Source organism: Mycetomoellerius zeteki, unplaced genomic scaffold (genome assembly GCF_001594055.1).
Source record: "Mycetomoellerius zeteki isolate Tzet28-1 unplaced genomic scaffold, Tzet1.0 scaffold135, whole genome shotgun sequence".
In the NCBI taxonomy this organism is placed as follows: Eukaryota; Metazoa; Arthropoda; class Insecta; order Hymenoptera; family Formicidae; genus Mycetomoellerius; species Mycetomoellerius zeteki.
In genome coordinates this window covers 3,301,142-3,322,070 of record NW_017256287.1, presented here as the reverse complement: position 1 = coordinate 3,322,070, position 20,929 = coordinate 3,301,142, and the positions used below count along the sequence as shown (strand labels likewise).

General features: G+C 34.9%; 4 protein-coding genes across 7 annotated transcripts in view; 2 read left to right on the top strand and 2 right to left on the bottom strand.

The window, feature by feature from the left end:
• LOC108731535 (MAM and LDL-receptor class A domain-containing protein 1-like) overlaps positions 1–1,578 on the top strand; it is a 10,097-nt gene extending 8,519 nt beyond the window's left edge. Inside the window, 4 exon segments of the mRNA XM_018461891.1 lie at positions 347–565; positions 696–1,078; positions 1,293–1,458; positions 1,535–1,578. Of these exon segments, the coding sequence (XP_018317393.1) occupies positions 347–565; positions 696–1,078; positions 1,293–1,458; positions 1,535–1,578 (812 nt within the window).
• A 319-nt stretch (positions 1,579–1,897) lies between these two features.
• LOC108731746 (nuclear receptor 2C2-associated protein) lies at positions 1,898–2,796 on the bottom strand. The gene is made up of 3 exons (XM_018462237.1): positions 2,556–2,796; positions 2,319–2,409; positions 1,898–2,234 (listed from the first exon to the last, which is right to left on the bottom strand). The coding sequence occupies exons 1-3, from the start codon at positions 2,591–2,593 to the stop codon at positions 1,950–1,952; spliced, it is 414 nt and encodes a 137-aa protein (XP_018317739.1). The 5' UTR covers positions 2,594–2,796; the 3' UTR covers positions 1,898–1,949.
• A 781-nt stretch (positions 2,797–3,577) lies between these two features.
• On the top strand, positions 3,578–14,384 carry LOC108731667 (transcription elongation factor Spt6). 2 transcript variants are annotated; one of them, XM_018462091.1, is made up of 12 exons: positions 3,578–3,765; positions 3,876–3,957; positions 6,072–6,268; positions 6,359–6,475; positions 6,696–6,713; positions 6,787–6,950; positions 7,073–7,322; positions 7,842–10,870; positions 11,076–11,592; positions 11,699–11,939; positions 13,141–13,585; positions 13,705–14,384. In XM_018462091.1, the coding sequence occupies exons 1-12, from the start codon at positions 3,727–3,729 to the stop codon at positions 13,910–13,912; spliced, it is 5,307 nt and encodes a 1,768-aa protein (XP_018317593.1). In that variant the 5' UTR covers positions 3,578–3,726; the 3' UTR covers positions 13,913–14,384. The 2 variants fall into 2 exon arrangements, with proteins under 2 accessions (XP_018317593.1, XP_018317594.1); XM_018462092.1 differs by lacking the exon at positions 6,696–6,713.
• A 198-nt stretch (positions 14,385–14,582) lies between these two features.
• LOC108731668 (uncharacterized) lies at positions 14,583–20,702 on the bottom strand. Of its 3 annotated transcripts, XM_018462095.1 has the most exons (13): positions 20,580–20,702; positions 19,919–20,012; positions 19,167–19,831; positions 18,995–19,107; positions 16,645–18,655; positions 16,402–16,532; positions 16,236–16,325; positions 16,058–16,168; positions 15,847–15,959; positions 15,657–15,770; positions 15,414–15,566; positions 15,153–15,330; positions 14,583–14,594 (listed from the first exon to the last, which is right to left on the bottom strand). In XM_018462095.1, the coding sequence occupies exons 2-12, from the start codon at positions 19,922–19,924 to the stop codon at positions 15,178–15,180; spliced, it is 3,660 nt and encodes a 1,219-aa protein (XP_018317597.1). In that variant the 5' UTR covers positions 19,925–20,012; positions 20,580–20,702; the 3' UTR covers positions 14,583–14,594; positions 15,153–15,177. The 3 variants fall into 3 exon arrangements, with proteins under 3 accessions (XP_018317597.1, XP_018317595.1, XP_018317598.1); XM_018462093.1 differs by lacking the exon at positions 14,583–14,594 and having other exon boundaries at positions 15,129–15,330; XM_018462096.1 differs by lacking the exons at positions 14,583–14,594; positions 19,919–20,012; positions 20,580–20,702 and having other exon boundaries at positions 15,129–15,330; positions 19,167–19,607; positions 19,685–19,751.
• Positions 20,703–20,929: the final 227 nt, after the last annotated feature.

Here is a 20,929-nt window from a genome sequence, read left to right as displayed (position 1 = left end):
CATATAGTACTTATATAAAAAAATTAAGATTTTTATCATTATTTTGTAATACAGTTTCATATATTTCTATTAGAGTACAAATTAAAAAAATATTACTTTTTATGGAAATAACTTTTCCAGATGGTCAACTGTCTCTAATTTTTTTGTATTACTTTTAAACGCAATTTGATATAATCTGTAATTTTTTCAAGTAATTCTTAACATATTGCATTTGCCTTACAACCTCCTTAAAAAAAATAGAGAATCTAAAAATTCAATTTGATAAAATGGATTGTTGTTAGCCCGATTCTTTTCAAAATCAATGCAATTTATCGATGCAATGAGAGCAATGTTTTTAATTTTATAGGAGTATTGCGATTATACATGCAAGTAGAGGGTGATAGTTTACGAGCTAAACCTATATGGCAATTGTACAATAATCAAGGTCCCACATGGAACTACGCTCAAGCTAACATCAATCAAAACACAAACTTTAATATCATATTCGAGGGCATTTGGGGTCCGAACAGAGCTACTGGTAGCATAGGAATTGATGATATCTCCTTTTATACCGGAAATTGCAGCGGTAAATATTTTTTTCGTTTTTCTCTCATTTTTTTCTTCTGAAATAAATATTTATTCCTTTTGAAGTATACAGTACTATTTTCTCTTACTTAATTTTATACATTAAATTTATGTTTTTCATCTACATACAGTGAAACCAATAAGTGCAGTCGTTCGCCCAGAAGATTGTAGCTTCGAGAAGGATTTATGCGGATGGGAGAACATAACTATTTCAGATAATGACCGTGCTGTGATGTGGCAGCGTGCGTTTCAGGCCCATCGACCGGCTCAATTATTGGACAGAACTTTTGGTGCGCCTGACAATTTTGTATTCTTTGACATCTTTACAACAAACAAGGAATCAACGAACGTTCAGTTACAATCGCCTATTATCAATGCCTCGCCCGATGAAGAGTTTGTATGTTTCACTTTTTGGTTTGCCGCCTTTGGCGTGGAGGAGTCCACCACTCTACGAGTGATCAGAATGCCTACCGAAGAGGTTGAGGGAGAGAATGAAGGCGAACAGGAGCAATTAGTACGAATGTTACATATAAAACTGAATATAATGTTTATAATATTTAAAATATCACTTATTGCATATTCTTTTGAACTCTCTGGTATAAAATAAATTTTAATTTCTACTTTACTTCCATTTTAATATTAAATGCATGGAACGAGCATTTTTTATGGAAAAGAGATGTGGTTTATTTTGGTTCATTTTTTCTAAATCTTTAATTCCATTATTGTAGTTATGGTCATTGACAGCCAAAGGATTAAATAATCCACGACCGGTATGGATGGCAGCACAAGTGGCAGTTAAAGCGCGAACTCCATATCGACTTATTCTTGAGGGAAGCGCCAGTAACGGAGGCTTTGCTGTCGATGATATAAAATTTCAACCTCTATCCTGCTCAAGTAAGATTAATAAAATATAAGAATAGCAGATGGAAGCAAATAGTATCAAAAAATATTTATGTGTTTTTTTTCTCAGTTCGACCATCCAGTGCTCAGCCAATCCAAAGCGAGTCTCAATGAAAAAAAATCGTAATAAGTTTCTCTTAACGTTGAAATAATCATTTTTATCAAGCATTTAACATCTAGGATTCATAATATTAATATTGTACTTAATTATATTATATAAATAGAATAAACTATTTTATATAAAATAAACTATTTTAATTAGAAAAAAATGTGTTGTGCAAAACCATCTTTGTGTAGCCCAAAAAATCTTTATATGATTGAACGAATTAGATATACATTTACAGAAAGCTTCTCTATTATAATTGACAAACAATAATAAATTGTAATATAAATTTTATTAAAATAAATATTGTTTTACAAAGATTGTGTTTATATAAATACTTCTTGCAATGTACAAAATTATAATTAAGATATTAAAATGGATATCATGAGTACAATGATAAATTGTATATGATGATCCTGCCAAAGAAATCGGTGCTTTCATTAAATACAAATTTAAAAACTTTGGCTCTGACCTGATTTTTCAAATTAAATCGTTGTAGCTTGTTCTTATCTTCCGGAGAAAAAGATTCAACAACTGTTAGCTCCTTTCTATCATTACCAGCCTCTATATGACAATTTTTTCCAGCAAATCCACCTTGGAATTCCACCTCAAAGCCGGAGAGACTGCATTCTTCTTCAAAGTTAATAAGAACCCACTGTGGACTTCCCTGTTATATATATTATGTTTGTTACATTAAAATATATAGTTAAATATGTGAAGAGCTGATCCATAATAAAACTTGGTTACCTACTGCATCAGAATTCCAACATGTTTCACTGCAATTATCAAACATATACATTTTTCCATACGATTGAGCGTTCTTATTTAGCACAGAACTCACCCTAAATAAAATATCGAATCGTTATTAAAGTATTTCTTTTTTTACATATTTTATTTAAATGTATTAGATGACAGAATATAGCAAGCAAATTTCTCTTTCATAACCATTTCTGTTATTACTTTATTTTATTGCAAACATAAAACTAACCGACACTCGAAGTTATTTTCTGTCAACAGAGTAGACATATCGGTATCTTTATTTTTTTTACAAGGAGAAATAATTAATTATGTTTGTACGAATAAAGAATAAAATTCTTTGTTAACTATCCGTTTAACAAAGTCAGAGGAAGTTGTATTTCTTTCCGTTTTTTTTCTCAAGCTTCTTTCCAACGTGGTAAAACGATATTTTCTGTTTTTTTTGCTTCTCTCTGACACACTCTATATTCTAAAATTTCTGAATTTGTTGTAAACAACTTCCAAGTTCCATTCCATATTGTGTATTTTAAGCTCGTATCACATTCTAGAAATCGCAGCGTCGCAAGCGTTGCGATCCAATCAACGTCAAGCTAGCTCGACTCTGATTGGACCATAACGCTTGCGACACGCTTGCGACATTGCGTTACGACTAATGTAGAACCAGCTTTATATTTTTATGGTTCCTGCACACTGGGCGCGGAAATGTTTGCCGCGCGGCAAAACGTGACGCGTAGCCAATAAGCTTACAGCTCCTAAAGCTGGTTCTACATTGATCGCATCGCAGCGTCGCAAGCGTTATGGTCCAATCAGAGTCGAGCTAGCTTGACGTTGATTGGACTGCAACGCTTGCGACGTTGCGATGCGACTAATGTAGAACCAGCTTAATGCGGGGTCTACAATAGAAGTCGTAGCAGTCGTAGGGTCTTAAATAGTAGAAAATTGACCAATCACAGTCGAATATGAGAAGAATAATCAACTGTGATTGATCAATTTTCTACGACTTTAAGCGTTTCCGCGTCCAGTGTGCAGAAGCCAAAAAGTTGAACTCAATTCAACTTTTGCCGCGCGGCGGAAGTAATATTACATCATTTCTAGAAGTTTGCAAGGTGAGACCGACTTAAGAACATAGAATTATTGGTTAGTGTGGCAACTTCCGTCGCGCGGTAAGCGTTGCCGCGTTCTGTGTGCAGGAGCCATTATATCATGGGTAGATCGTTCATCTATCTCACCTTTTACTTTTAGGTATTACTCCGGCCATTCTACGAAAGAATATGGAAGAAGGTAGATGTTGAAGGATCTTGTCATTTTGTCGTGTTGCTGATCTTTTAAAGAGCGATACGGGTCCGAGACGAAGCAACGCATACAAAATCTCTGACGAGATCAGATCGTCATTACTCTGAAGCATGGCAGAATATCTCGACTCTGAAGCGGACGTGAGCGAGGTAAAGTCTTTTCTTTCCATTTTCTTGCCACGGGAGATCCTACGCGAAAATCTTGTACGACGAAGCGCTACAACGACGTTTGGTGCTAAACGTGTGCGGCTGTATTGTAGGGTGAGGAGGAGTTGGACCAGAATGAGAAGAAAAAACTGAGGAAACTGAAGGCGGTGGAGGAGAGCGATGACGAGGAGGAAGGTAAGGAAAGTTATGGGCGCAAGCCTTTCGCGGTTTTTTTATGCGTGTAACTCTCTACTACAGACGCCGATTCATTAATGACAAACTGTTCCAATTATTTTCGTAGTTCTGTTTGCTGTTTTTTATTGGACATGGAACCTCTAAAATCCATGGAAGCTCTAAAAGTAATTGTCTTTTTATTTAGTGGTCTCGGAATATTTCTTTTATTCCTTTTCCCCCTTTTTCTGATTCTCTCTCATCTTCTCTTTGTTATCTTGATTTCTTTCCCTTCTCTCCTTTATTTTTTGCTTTCTCTTTTTAATTTATTATTGCACTTAATATGAATTTTTTAACAATTTGTTTAGAATTATTTTTATTATTTGTTAATGGTTTAATCAAGCCATATTCTGATATATACTGTCAGTATTGAAACTTTATGGTTTATGTTATGTATACTATAAATTTTCAGTACTGGCAATATATAAAACAGAGCTTTAAAGAAATATTCTTTTACTAATGTTAAAAACTTTTTAATTTATATATACAAAGATTTCTATAAAAATATCTAAGTAAATACGATAGAATATTTCAGCAACATTGCTGAATGCAGATAACATGAAATATTCTAGCAATGTTGCTGGAATGTTCCATGCTACCTGAATGAAATGAGAATTAAGGTGCATTTTCACTAACCACTTAAACTGACCGTTTCAATGATAAAAAAGATCAAATAATGACTTTTGTCGCAGAACTATTAGAGCAACATATTTATATATGAAAAAGGACAAAGAGCATTGAATTTGACATTTGAGCGACAGATTTAACATGTTCGTGTTTTTTACTTGCAGTATTAACACGCTGAATTATTATTAGCAATTATTAAGTTATTCCAACTGTACTGAATTCTTGTTTCTGGATCAGCAATGAAGGAAAATAATAGAGTAGAGGTTTGTTCGCAAGTTCCAACATGCTCCTACCATAGCTCCTATTCTATCACGTTGGAGTGAATAAGAGTTATGATAGGAACATATTGGAACATGTTAGAGCATGCGACGCGAACAAACCTAAGTTACATATATCGCGGTCAACGCTGATCAAACCGATTGACACAATGCGGTAACACTGTCAACAGTGTTTGAGTGTTTGACGCTTGTACTACAAAATTTCAGCCGCTGGAATAGCAGTATGTAAAATTGTACCTTTAAGTTGCTAGAGAAAAAAAATTGTTTAAGATTTATATAAAAGCAGAAGACTCAAAGAACATGTAATGTGAAATTGCTTTATTTGATGTTACAAAAAGCATTGCAAGAATTGCTTTTTGTTTGATGATGCTTTATTTACAATTTATTATATATTTATAATATAGAGATTATGTTGTCTGAAGTAAATAAAATTGAATAATTAGTTCATGGAGATTTTCTAATTCTGATTATTAATTTCTTGCATGTTTTGACCTTTATAAAAATGTTTATTGTTATTTTAAGCTTATATCTTTTTTTAATTGTTTTTAAATGCTTAATGTATTTTGTTTTTCATAGTTAACTTTAAAAGTGTTAAAAAAAATGTAGCTTTAAGTGATATTCTGTAATTGAATATGTCTTTTAAATAGAAGTGTTTATATTATGCGTTATATTAAATGCAAGCTTTTAAAAACAGATCAGAGCAAAAAAAATGGAATACTGTTACAAAAACGGTTTTTTCCCAATACCAAGTTTTTTCCTGGGAAAGTAACACTAATCTATACGCATGGTGTGCAACATTAACATACTGTATACATATATTTTATAGATAATGAGGACCAATGAACACTGCTATTATTCTTTTTATATGTGTACCCAATTAATTAGATTAGCTTCTAATACATTATATCTAATATTAATTTTTTAAATTGTTATTTACTTATGTGTGTATCTGTATATATAGTGTGTAATTTAAACATTTTGATCAGTAAATACATGGACTATTATTCTTTTTCTATTTCTATTTTATTCTTTTTATATGTATACTTAGTTAATTGAGATTTACTTCTAATACATCATATTTAATTTATATTAATTTTTGAGAAATTGTGATTTATTTATGTACATATATATGTATACATATGGTGTGCAACATTGATATGATATATTTTATAGATGATGAGGATCAGTTGCGCGAGGAACTGAAAGATTTGATAGACGACAATCCTATAGAGGAAAGCGAAGGTGAAGACAGTGATGGTTCTGATCATCATAAGAAGCGTAAGAAAAGTGATGATGAAGATTTTGATGATCGCTTGGAAGATGAAGATTACGATCTGATTGAAGAAAATTTAGGCGTTAAGCTTGAAAGAGTATGCTTCTATACATCTTGGATTATTCTTAAAAAAAAAATAGAGAGAATGTTTATTAAACAGTATTAAATATTTTACTTTGCATTACAGAAACGTTTTAAACGTCTTCGAAGAATCCAAGATGAGGAATCAGAGGAAGAACAAGAAAAAGAAGCAGATGAAGAAAGGGACGCTATTGCTAATGAATTGTTTGAAGGTTCCGGAGATGTAAGTTACATAAATATATTAAATTCGACACAGAGTGTTAATTTTGGGAAAATATTAAAAAATTTACATAACATATTGTCTGCAATATTCGTTTATGTAATCTGTACTTTGGTTCTTGTTGAATTTTTATTTTATGTACATAAATTCTACAAATCAAATGCGTGTCTATGTATATGTGTCACATTTGTATTTGTTAAATACACATGCATACTTATATTAGGAAAGGGATGTTATTACGGTATGTAATGCTTGTGTAAGGTCTGCGATATACAAAAGTAGTATTTTTATTTATTTCTTTGTATTGCTCTTAGGAGGATGAAAGACGAAGTGAACGAAGTCATAGACCAGAGGCAGATACCTTTGAGGAAGGTAGTGACGAAGGCGAATATACTGATGCGGATGATTTTATTGTTGACGATGATGGTAGACCTATCGCAGAGAAAAGAAAGAAAAAGAAGCCAATATTTTCTGATGCGTACGTTGTGATATTTAATGACTTTTTAAAATGTCTTATTTATATCAACATCTATCTATCTATTAGCATAAGTTAAATTTACGTCATTTAGATAAAAAAGAATATCTTTTTCTTATCTATAGGGCATTACAAGAAGCACAGGACATTTTTGGTGTTGATTTTGATTATGATGAATTCGGTAAATATGGCGAAGAGGATTATGAGGAAGAAGAAGAAGAAGAAGAGGATGAATACATGGATGAAGATATCGATACTGAACGGCCACGGCGACCGAAGAAGCAGTTGAAGAAAAAGACCACGAGGAAGAGTATCTTCGAGATTTACGAGCCTAGTGAATTGAAACGCGGTCACTTTACTGATATGGATAATGAGGTACGACATAATAATATGTAGTAATGCTAAACAACAAATTATCTGCGGCATTACATAAATATAACAATATTTTTTATATTGAATTTGAATACATTTAGCTCTTTTTACATTATACATTGCCTTTAAAAGTATTACAACAAATCAGTGGCATTGGGTAAATGTAACATTTTTTTACAAATCTTCTATTGAATTTTTAAATATTTAGTTTTTCTATATTTTCCGTAGTTTTCGAAAATATTACAATATAGAAAGATATTATAATATAAAAAATTTTTAATTGCTACATTGAGATGATATAAGATGATTGCATGATATAAGAATTAATAATTAAATTTGGATTATAATACAGAAATTTTGTATTACATCTTTAAATTTAACACAAAAAATATATGTAGGAAGTACATATATAAATAGCAACGATGTTTTGTCGCCTAAAATGCGACAAATATTATTGTACATTTATAAATAGCTACATTGTTTCTAAATCTATCACTTATAAAATCTGTTTCAAAATTGCAGGTACGTAATACGGATATACCAGAAAGAATGCAACTTAGATCTGTACCAGTCACATCAGTTCAGGAAGGTTCTGATGAACTGGATCTCGAAGCAGAATGGATTTATAAGCAAGCATTTTGCAAGCCTACAGTTTCTATTCAGGATGCCCACTTGAATGCTGAGGCTAAGGAACGGGCACGAAAAGGACCACAGACTATTGGCAAGATCAAGAAAGCTTTGGACTTCATGCGCAATCAACACTTTGAAGTTCCTTTTATATCTTTCTATAGAAAGGAATATGTGCTGCCCGAGTTGAACATTAATGACTTGTGGAAAGTTTATAAGTTTGACGCGAAATGGTGTCAGTTGAGCCAACGGAAAGAGAACCTACTCAAACTATTTGATAAGATGCGCAATTATCAATTGGATGAAATTATGAAGAATCCGGACGCGCCGCTGCCAGATAATGTGAGAGTGATCAAAGACGACGACATCGAGCGACTGAAGAACGTACAGACAAGTGAAGAGCTCAATGATGTCTATAATCATTTTATGCTGTATTACAGTCACGAGATTCAGGCGATGCAGGAATCCGTGCGACAGAAGGAGAGGCAAGCACGACGTGAAGAGAGGATCCAGCGACGTAAACAACAAATTGCTGAGGCGGAAGAAAATGGAGAGGATCCGCCAGAGGAGGAAGAAATACCGGAGGAAGAAGAAATTGACGATACGCTGAAGCAAGCTGTTAGAAGCGGCCCATACTCAATCTGTCGGAAGGCTGGTCTGGATGGTCTGGCGAAGAAGTTTGGCCTAACACCTGAACACTATGCTGAGAATCTGCGTGATAATTATCAGCGTCACGAGGTGGATCAGGAACCGACCGAACCGACGACAATCGCGACCGAGTACGGCAGTTCGCGATTTAAGGCCACGGAAGAAATATTGAAGGCTGCTCAGCTGATGGTGGCGATTCAGTTGGCGCGCGAGCCGCTCGTGCGTAAATGTGTGCGCGAGATGTACATGGAACGCGCTAAGATATCCGTGAAGCCAACGAAGAAGGGCATTAAAGAGATCGACGAGAATCATCCAATCTACACAATGAAATACCTGAAGGACAAGCCGGTGCGTGATCTAGTAGGCGTTCAATTCTTAAATCTGATGACTGCCGAGGAGGACAAACTCATTACGATTACACTCAGTGATGCTATTGAAGGTAACACTAGCAATAACTACGTTGACGAAATGAAGCAGCTCTATTGCCGTGATGAGTTCAGCAAACTCGTGCAAGATTGGAATGCTTTGCGCGTAGGCAGCGTTGAAATCGCCCTTAATCGCATGGTGATACCACATCTAAAAAAGGAGCTGCGCGCGAATCTAATCGCTGAGGCGAAAGAATGTGTAATGCGCTCGTGTTGCCGCAAGATGTACAATTGGATCAAGGTTGCACCGTACAGCTGTGAGTTCCCCGAAGAGGAAGATGAGGAATGGGACACCAGTAAAGGCCTGCGCGTCATGGGCTTGTCTTACGTGCCTGATTATTCGCAAGCAGCTTTCACTTGTTTGATCGCGGCTGATGGAGAATGTACGGATTACCTGCGCTTACCACATCTGATGAAGCGCAAAAACAGTTATCGCGAAAGCGAGAAGGTGCTGAAGGAGGCTGATTTACTAGCGCTAAGGAATTTTATAGCCACGAAGAAGCCACATGTGATCGTAGTGGCTGGCGAGTCTCGGGAAGCAATGATGATCGCTGCTGATATCAAGGAGTGTATCACGCATTTGTCGGAAGAAGAACAGTTTCCTAGTATCCAGGTGGAGATATGCGACAACGAACTCGCCAAGATCTACGCCAATAGTAACAAAGGTAATTCGGAGTTCCGGGATTATCCGGAGCTGCTACGTCAGGCTATTTCGTTGGCGAGAAGGATGCAGGATCCACTGGTGGAGTTTTCACAGTTATGCACAGCTGACGAAGAGATTCTCTGCCTCAAATATCACAATTTGCAGGATCAGTTACCTAAGGAAGAACTGCTGGAAAATCTATATCTGGAATTCGTCAATCGCGTGAATGAAGTTGGCGTAGATGTGAATAAGGCAGTCCAACAAGCATACTGCGGTAACCTTGTCCAATTTGTTTGCGGTCTTGGTCCGCGAAAAGGTCAGGCATTGATCAAGATGCTGAAGCAAACGAATCAACGATTAGAGAATAGGACGCAGTTAGTTACAGCATGTCATATGGGGCCAAAAGTATTCATCAATTGCGCTGGATTCATCAAAATCGACACCAATAGCCTTGGCGACAGTACCGAAGCGTACGTAGAAGTGCTCGACGGTTCGCGCGTACATCCCGAGACTTATGAATGGGCCAGAAAGATGGCAGTTGATGCACTGGAATATGACGACGAGGACGCCAATCCTGCCGGCGCTTTGGAGGAGATACTCGAATCGCCAGAACGCTTGAAAGATTTGGATCTCGACGCTTTCGCAGAAGAACTCGAGCGACAAGGTTTCGGTAATAAATGTGTCACTCTCTACGATATCAGAGCTGAGTTAAACAGCCGATACAAAGATCTCCGCGTATTATATCAATCATCGAGCGCGGAAAAATTGTTCGATATTTTGACAAAGGAAACACCCGAAACTTTCTACGTCGGCAAGCTAGTGCTGGCTACCGTAGTCGGCATCAGTCATCGAAAACCACAGGGCGATCAGCTTGATCAGGCGAACCCGGTGCGAAACGAAGAGACTGGTCTATGGCAATGCCCTTTCTGTCTGAAGAACGATTTTCCCGAGTTGTCGGAGGTGTGGAATCATTTCGATGCTGGCGCTTGTCCGGGTAAAGCTACCGGCGTGAGATTGCGACTGGACAATGGTATCTCTGGATATATTCACATCAAAAATCTGTCGGACCGGCACGTCGCAAACCCTTGTGAAAGAGTCGGTATGGGACAGATTATTCATTGCCGGATTATTAAAATCGAAGTAGACCGATTCAGTGTCGAATGTACCAGCAAGAGCAGCGATCTTGCTGACAAAAATCATGAATGGAGGCGAGTAGATATTTATATAGACATACGAAATAATGTTAATAAATAAAGTAATTTCTATTTAAATCTATCGTCTTTATAATCATATGAATAAAAAGTCTGCAAAAATAGAAAAAAAAATCATATTTCTTAGTTTAAAATATGACATAATTTTTTTAAATATATTACCGTATACATTTATTATTATAAATTGTAATTGAATTTGCAGGCCACAGCGAGATCCATTTTATGACACCGAATCCGAGCAAAGAGATGTAAAGGTAGAAGAGGACGCGAAGAAAGCAAAACAGCGGCAGATCTATGTGAAACGCGTTATCGTCCATCCATCCTTTCATAATATCAGTTTCGCCGAGACTGTAAAATTAATGCAAACAATGAAGCAGGGCGAAGCAATAGTCAGACCGAGCAGCAAAGGCGCCGACCATTTGACAGTCACGTGGAAAGTTACCGATGACATTTTACAGCACATCGACGTTCGTGAGGAGGGTAAAGAGAATGCTTTTTCATTAGGACAAAGCTTATGGATAGGCAACGAGGAATTTGAAGATCTAGACGAGATTATCGCTCGACATGTAAATCCTATGGCCGCTTATGCCTCCGAATTGCTGGATTTCAAATACTACAAGTCCACTGTAGAGGGAATCAAGGACAAAGCAGAGGAGATACTAAAAGAACAGAAAAAGGAGAATCCTAATGGAATTCCATATATCATATCGGCAGCTAAGGTAAATAAGCGCATAGCTGATTTTTTACTAGTATGTAACATAGCATTTTTCTGAAAATCTTTTTATTTTTAATTTAAAAACAATTTCGTTTATTTATCTTTTATAGACTTATCCTGGAAAGTTCTTACTCTCGTATCTGCCGCGCACTCGTTGCCGTCACGAGTACGTCACAGTAACATCCGAGGGCTTTAGATTTCGGGCGCAGATGTTCGGTAGAGTGAGCGATTTATTACGCTGGTTCAAGGAACACTTTAGGGATCCCGTTCCTGGACAATCCACTCCTAGTACACCGCGCGGTGCGATGACTTCTAGAACACCTTACACTACTACGCCAGGAACAGTCAGCGGTAAGTTTACATTGTCACTGTAAACTGACATTGTCAATCACTCTAGAATCGTAGTATAGGGTAAATTCCGGTATATACGCCGCACCAATCAAAAACTTAATTTATTAAATATTATTTACTATGTTTAAAGTAAACGAACTATATCAGTAAAACTTTATACTGTTATTATGAAAAATATTACTATTATTATGAAAAAAATATTAGAAATCCGAAATATTTATTTTTCGTATTAAGAAATGAACTTTTTGAAACCCTTGCATTTTTGCGGTATATCCTATAGGGATGGGATATATGGCTACTCATAGAGGGAGAGGGGAGTATGTACAGCTCATGAAAAATTTACAAATAATGCTTATTTATAAGACATAAAATGACACAATAACTTATAAAATATGTTTATAAAGTTTTATTAAGGAATAAGAATGATAAATATGTATATAAAGTAATAAATAGTTACAATTTTCCTACATATATTACAAGTGTTATGACACGAGGTACGTATTTCATGTAATATATTCATTGCATTTAGTGTACTAAATTCAATCTGCGCACTTTGTATGCTTTGGGCATAAATCCCATCCGCTACAAATGCCATATATCCCAAACAGGTGGGATATACAAGACAGCAAATTAAACAAAGAATACGAAAGCAAAGCACTTGTATTTTGCTGTAAGACATGCTTTACTTTATTCTTCTACACGTATGTATCACGAAATAACCACTAGGTCTTTTACACGTCCTACAGTAATCATTTTATATTTATGATGGCGTTACTTATTACAATGACAAATCGATTCAATTCATAATAATTTCATTAATATTAACAGTAAGAAGCTAAAATCATAACACAATACTAATATAACACAAAGGCATGTAACAGAGTAGTTGCGAGAAAATTACCCCCACTCCTTCTATTTTTTCTGACTTCTGCGGTGTAAATCCCAGCGTGGCGTATTTGTCGGAGTTACCTTAGGTCAAACCGTATATTTTATTTAAAAACAAAAAACTATTTTTCAAAATTAAGTCATTCTGTGCACGCACACACACATATTCTAAGTTCAATTATTTTTCGCATACATTCGCTGAAATGAAATAAAACGCACAAATGCAAACACATGATTTTGTCGTAAATTAAGTGAAATGTACAAATATATACGGACTATAATGTGTTAATTAATATTACAATTGCTACTGTTTTAGGAATGAATCAAGAAGCAATACAGCGAGTTGCACAGAATCTTCCACATCACATGTTACACTCGTTATCACAAGTGGCGAATCAAACGCCGCATCATTATCCGCCACATACCCCGGGAGCGGCTAGTACTACCGGCTATGGCGGAGGACATACGTATCCCAATACGCCGTACACGCCGTCTGGCCAAACTCCGTTTATGACCCCGTACCAGACGCCGCATCATACGCCGCATCATAGCCAGCCTACCCCCAGATACGGTCAACAAACCCCTAGCCATCATCAAGGGCCCTTTGTACATCCGCCACCACCTTCGATGACACCCAGCCATCACAGGTCTGCTCAATCGCACAGACCTACACCACCCTTGTCTACTCCTTCCGGTGATCCCATGGATTGGAAGAAGGCCGCCGAAGCATGGGCACGTTTAAAAAGCGGTCCTCGAGTCTCGTAAGTATATATTGATTAAATAACAATCATTTTCAATTTTTTAACTGAAAATTGTTGATGTATATAAGACGTCAAATGTTTTTCATACGATTATCGTCAATGATTAAATGTGCTTGCAGCGGATCGACGCCTAGATATGAAGAATCTAGAAAAACTCCGCGTAGTTATGACGAGTCATCCGGCAGAACGACGCCTTCCGGAAGGAGTAGACCCTCCTCCACACGTACTCCGTCGTATAAATCTCCGCGAGGCACTCCACACACGAATTCTAGTCCACGGAGTATGTCCCTCAGCGGAGATGGTACTCCTTTATACGACGAGAGCTAACGGGATTGTGCATAGCTGATTTATATTTATTAGTTACGTCTCATATCATGCTATGTATGAAACAATAAAAGTACGCGTTGCGAAACATCGATCGCTCGCGTCGAATCGATCATTGATCGTTGTAGACATGCAATATGCGTAGTGAATTCTTCCACTTTCTTGCACGCGAGATTTTGTTTGCGAATCAAGAAAGGAATCGTCGATTGGTTATTATAAACTACGGTGTTGTACTGTAATTTATTTATTATGTAATATTTCGCGGTTTCTTCCTATGTACATAATAAAATTTTATGGAAACTTTATGAAGGCCTCACGAACACACTCTGCAATCTCTTGATTCACTTTCCTACACATTGATGGCATCAATGAGAAAAATAATTTGAATAAAAAAAATTTACTATAATTTTTGAAAGGTTTTTATTTATCGGTGACTGTAGAAAGATATCAAATATAAAACTAAGATAGATTTCAAATATAAGGTCAAGATAGATTCATAATATTTTACTCTTATCTATTAGACTCTATCTTGATTTTAGTATATATTATATATATTTTATATTAGTCATAATATTTTAGCGGGCATTGATTATTGTTCAAAGATATATTTTATATTTTTCATTGGTGCCATTATGTTTATAATATAGAGAATTAATCTAATTACTTATCGTATCAGCAATATAATCTCTCTTGAATATAAATGCCGCATTGTTTACAGACTTCTATACATAAATACCTGGACTGCTATGTTACAATCAGAAAAATGAAAGTATTCCAAATGGCCTCAAGAGAGATGGTGAGTTTTAAATAAATTTAAAGTTATCAGTAACGCTACTTCACAAGATATTAAATGTATGAATTCACATGAAATAAAAAAAAAACTTGCCTTAGACTGATTCATAATTGTTGCACGTTAGCGAGGTCTAGGTATTCTATAGAAATCTGTCTTATATATATTAAGTCTTTATAAGAAAATATCTGTAGAATATTTAAATTGTTCAAAAATAATATCGCATTTACTTGACATCGTTAAATAGCTTGCATCTGATTTTAATGTCTTATTTAATCCTTGAATAAAGATGAAAGATGATTATCTTTTGTATTTGTATCAACTACAAAAAAAAAGAATAAAATAGCATTCAACATTCACAAGATAATATATACATATATGATGATAAATATGTAGAAAAATATTTTTTTTTAATTAAATTTTCGCTTGTTTGTTATCAATATATAAAATAACATTTATACGAAATTACCGTCCGAGATTATACAAACGATTCTTCGTCCTCTGATAGGGCGTCTTCTGATTGCAAAATACCTTTATAATAATTATATATCACATTTTGCCGCTTCCTTAATGCCATGGTATATTGTGTTTCTGAATTTACATTTTTGTTTATCTTACAATTGCGCATATACTGCATAAAAAAGATACAATATAATTTCTTTCTTGAAAATATATGATAAGCAAAATAACTGTTTCGATTAATTTCAATGTTACCTTTCGCTTAAATTTTGATTTTTGCTTCTCTTCGCTGGAATCGGTAGAGCTCGTCAACCTCCGTCGTTTGCCATGGACAGATTTCCTCGAGTTATCGGATCTCTTTGCATTATTCGCAGCATTGACCATACGTGATCTTTTAGAACCTCGAGACTTTTCAATAACAATCGTTTAAATTAAAAAAAATCCATAAACTTTTTGTTAAAACTTATATTTAACAGAAATATAATTATACAAACTTACTTGATTTTTACTTATATCTAAAGTATTTGATTCAGACATTTGTTTATTTACATTTTGCTTCTGTGATGTATTTCTAGAAATCCCATTTTGTTTATTTGTTTCTTTATTAGTATCCTATATTTCACAATAAAATATGTACAATTATAATAAAAGCCGATGTAAATATTTCTGTAATTATAGAAATTTTTACCACAGTATTGCTTTGAATTTCTCTTGAGTTATCAGTCTGTGAATGTAACGATGATTCCTGTAAATTGCCCGGACTATAGACTGGATTGTTATCTTTCAACGTTACACGCTCACCTGTAAAAAAATAATAGTAAAAAATAGCTTTAGATTATTTAACTATTTTTGTAAAAAATTAATCTATCTTTCCACATTTTTATTATCAATCTATTCACCTGTCCAGTAACATAACGGAGGTAAAATACGACGACCCCTCGAACTAACAGGTGCATTCAGCGAGTCCACTGTTGCATCATGAAGTTTCTGTCCAATTTCTTGAATATTATCTAGGGAACGAAAATGAATGCAACATATGATATTTATTAAAAGTTAAATATAGTTTAAGAAACTTACCTTGCTGCAACATTTCCCAAGTCAGACAAAATTGCTCGAGCTTCAAAGGACACCCATAACGACATTGTTTTACAAGTTCCTTGGGAATAACTAGATATGATAAAGCAATATTGTTAATTATCAAATATTTATCAGTGTACAATGTTAATGATTTCGGATACTTTACTATGCTTATTGTCGTTTAAATTTCCAAGAAGTTTATAGAATTCATGATGCACTGTTTCGATTAGTGTCGCTGATAATCGCTTCAGCACAATGTCTGTTGTATAATTTCTGTGCACAATGTGGCCAGCTTCACTATAAGTAAAAAGAAAGAACAAAATATATCGTTTAATTATTAATTATAAATAATATTATATAACTATAATCATTTGATTATTAGATATACCTATTATCTAAGAGAACTTACTTGACTAATTTTCCTTGAAAAGTTAAACCTAATTCAGATTTTGATTTCGCATTATATACTACTTTTGGTATCCATGCAGTCAACATTTTAGGTTTTTTTTCAACTCCATGCTGCTCTTTGCTGCTTTTAGGTTGATCAGTTGTTGGATTCATCGTTGGATTAGTAGAATTTATATTATGCGATTTATTATTTGTTACCGGATAAACTTCTCTTTTATTGTCAATTGTCTTTGTATGAGAATCATTAACCACAGGTTTTAAAGCGATTGACGTGAACGTTTTATCAATGTTTTCCAACGGCCGAATATTTGTATTCTGTTTATCATTGTTAATTATTTTGGAAGGCAGTTGCTCGGCAGTTGCATTCAAGTTTTTTCTACTTATTCTCAACTTCAAATTTACCGGCACCGAACTGACTATGGTAGGTTTGGATTTTTTCATCACAATGTCGTTTTTCGTTTGTTCAATAAATTCTGTATGTAATTTCGAAAAGACATGGGGCTTTTCGGAAAACTCATTATTTTTGCTGATTGCCACAATGTCTGGGTCCATCTTAGCCTGCGATGCTATTACGTTTCCACCTGCAGTCCGTGAACTTACGGTTACAATGTCTATGTCAGAATTGATATAATCAACATCTGAAACAAACTGTGAATGTGCATTGTTTTGAACTCTAGGAATCTCTTGTTCTTTTATAAAAACATCCGAATTGACTCTTTGTGCGTCAAAAGCATTAATTGGATGTTTATTTTGCACATGCCTTACAGATTTGCCTTCCTCATTCACTTCAAAATAATTTGTCTTCATTTCTCGGTGACTGGAATAAGTCATTTTTTGTGATCTTGGACTAATAGGTATTGTTTGGCGATACTTTTTCATGTTGTGCACTGTTCCCATTTCATCTTCTGTTATACTGACGCAAGATTCATCTGGAAGTAATTTTTTCTCTTCATTCATTGCCATATAACTGGACTTAGTTTCTTTTGTATTGTATGCCAGATTTGTCGTCCCATATTTGTGAGTATCCGGATAAGTCGTTTTCTTTCTCACTTTACGTTTACATATCCTTCCAAGTGATTCTGTAGCTTTTAAAACTTGTTTGATCGATATTTTGCGTATACCCGCATAAATCTCGCTCTCCAATTTATCTGAATCGTTGTTGTGTCCCGGTTTAAGATTTGCTGAATTCGATAGCTGGATAGTATTAGAATCACTTTTTATACTTCCGTATCCCGGATCAATGGAGTGTCCAATTGTGTAGCTTTTCAATTCCGTCGATTTGTTTTGAAGCTTATTAGTGTTCACAGAGTTGTCATCACACACTAAACTCTTTTGCAATGACATTGTTTGTGATTGATATGTTTCATGATTTGTGGAGATCATCGAATCGTTATTGCATTCTGATTCCGTTCTGTAAGACATTGCATAATCCAAACAATCCAACATCTCAATAATTTTGTTGATGTATTTCGGAGGGCAATTCTTATCTGCCAAATTGTTAATAATGATGTTCAGTTTATCTTCCTGAAGAATATCCTTCAATTTATTTACTTTCCTACAACTGCCTGATGAATTTATATCAGATTTGAAATTTTGCTTACTAGCTTCATCACATAAAGACTTTATATTCTTTGTTTGTACAACAGAGATATCTTTTTCAGAGTTGGAAATAAAAGGTTTTATAAACGAAATATTTTTTTCACTTGGAATACTATGAGTAGAATAATTACATATTTCCTTCTCTTTAGATATATTGTTTATATTTTCAGTCTTATTAGACTTGTTTAAATCACAAGATTTTATTGCAGAAATAGTTTTCTTATTTTTTACATGTGCATAAGTCATATCTGTCAATTCGCTTTTTAAATCGTCATCACTGTCAGTAATAGGGGTGGGCCAACGAAACGTTACTGGACATCCTTGCTTAGCATATGTCCTCCATATTTGATGAACGTTTTCCCAATCATCAGGAAAACCATTATAAAATTTTCCGTGAATATAATCCGGTAATCCTGTAATAAGAAAGATATACAAGTTATTAACTCTCAATCGATTATTAGAATTTTGTACTTTCTGTTAGCAATATGGATCTTTCAGTTTCAGTACAGATTTTTACATTATTTTAAATTATATAAAATCTGAAAAAATTCTTGCATATTTACAAAAGCTGTAACAACGAGTATTTATTATCGTAGAAGTCGGATTGCATTTTACTTATTTTTTACAGATTTACATTTACCTACCAGAATATACAATAAAAAAAATCAACTGTGCTTTCAAAGTCCAACTTGGCCAACAGAGAGTTAATATATAAACTATGAAATTTTAATGAATTTTATATAAATTATTACCATTTCTTTCATCAACAATATTCCCCGTTAGAATATATATATGCTTGTATTTGGATTCAATACATTTTGTAGAGTGTCTTCTTATAACCGGTTTACTACGTACAACCTTACCACTGTTTGCAAAGAAAATAAACATTACCTGAATGTTAATGCAGTTTTATTTTGTACTTACCAATCTAAAGTTCCTTTAATTATTAATTCGTATTGGCTGTTTAATGTAACTTTCCATTTCGAAAATACTCGATCAATATTCTGAGAATTATGGACAGAACTCGGTGAGACAAAAGTTTTCTGGTACTCTGGTACAGTAGATCTGTCAGCATCTGTATTAGTTAATATCCAGGTAGGAGCGTTCTTCAAAGACCATGTATTTACTGTTGAAGAACATATAGATGAATCAAATGAAGGCACTTTTTCACAATTCGACGATGCATGGACTCTATTTTGTGATTTCCGAGCAGTATGATAAACTGTGTTTCTCATTGGGGGTGGCATAGCAAGTTGATCGGCATGATTATCTTTCTTGACATCATACTGTTTGAGACTGGATGTAGTCATCGCTTCTTGCTTAAAATTGTGGCTCTTCTTTAAAAGTATATTTCTCAAATTATTGCTGGAAGATAAGACTTCACTGTTGATTGAAAAAGTTTGTTGCAACGGTGTTGCAATGCTGGAATCTAAAGTATCTACATTAATACTAGAAATACTCGGCCAGGTTATTCCGGTCAATGATTTTTTATCATGCATGCTCTTGCTATCCTTTTGCAGTACAGCTACTTTCAGTGCTCGTTGCAGTTTCTTGAATCGTTCGTCTGTTTCCAGATCTCCAAATTTAACCTATGGAAAGTATAACTAAAATACAGTTCGTAGGCTCATAAGTTAATAATTAGAATTGTTCTAATCTTTATATTAACAAAAACATACGCTCATGATGATTAGACATTGGAAGATATCAGTCCTTGATTATACTCATTGTTAGGACATAAAGTTGCGAGTAAAAATTTTACTTTTCGAAAAACTAGAAATAGAAAGAAGCAACTGTAATGATTATGACAATGCAACAGGTTTGTAGAGTAGGTATAAGAGAATAGCGCTAATTTTAGCCGGAAGTTACCATTTCCAACAAATATTTAAAACGCAATACTTCATCTTAACCTTTTCTCTTTCTAACGTCTTAGGTTTGTTCGCGCCGCAAGCTCGACATGTTCCAACATGCTCCTACCATAGCTCCTACTCACTCTATCAAGCGCGTTGGAGTGAGTAAGAGTTATAGTAGGAGCACATTGGAACATATTGAAGCGTGCGACGCAAACAAACCTCTTCTAATTGACAGTTGAGCTATAAATGGCGGAGCCAATCAGCATTAGGCACATGCATTGGCGCTAGTCTTTTTACACCTATTCTACTGGTTTGTAAAGTCAAACATTTTTCTCTCTGTAGGCCTATTCTATAACTTTTTAACAATTTTAGCTCAGCATTACTAGCTCGGAATGTCGTTACGCAGGTATTTTACATGATAAAAAAGCTGCGCAACGACAATATAACGATACCGAATTAACCGTTAAAACTTATGGAATAAACTTACTGTGCCTCCTTTCCAATTAATGTCAGTTAATGTTGACTGATGTTGATTTCTGCACATTGGAAATACTGGGCCAGGTTATTACGATAGATGATTTTCTATGGTGTACGCTCTTGTTATGTTCCTTTTTCAGTACAGCTAATTTTAGGGATCGTCACAACCTCTTAAATAGTTCATCGGAAACTGACGGAAACGCTTGCCGAGCGGCAAAATGCGACGCAATAACCACTAATGCCTAAAGGTGCCTTTTCATGCTGACGCTCGACGCTCATTTTCAGCGTCAAAATAGGTCACGTGATCAAAATTAACGCTTGATATTCGTCAATTTCTATCACGTGATTTAGGCTGCGGTC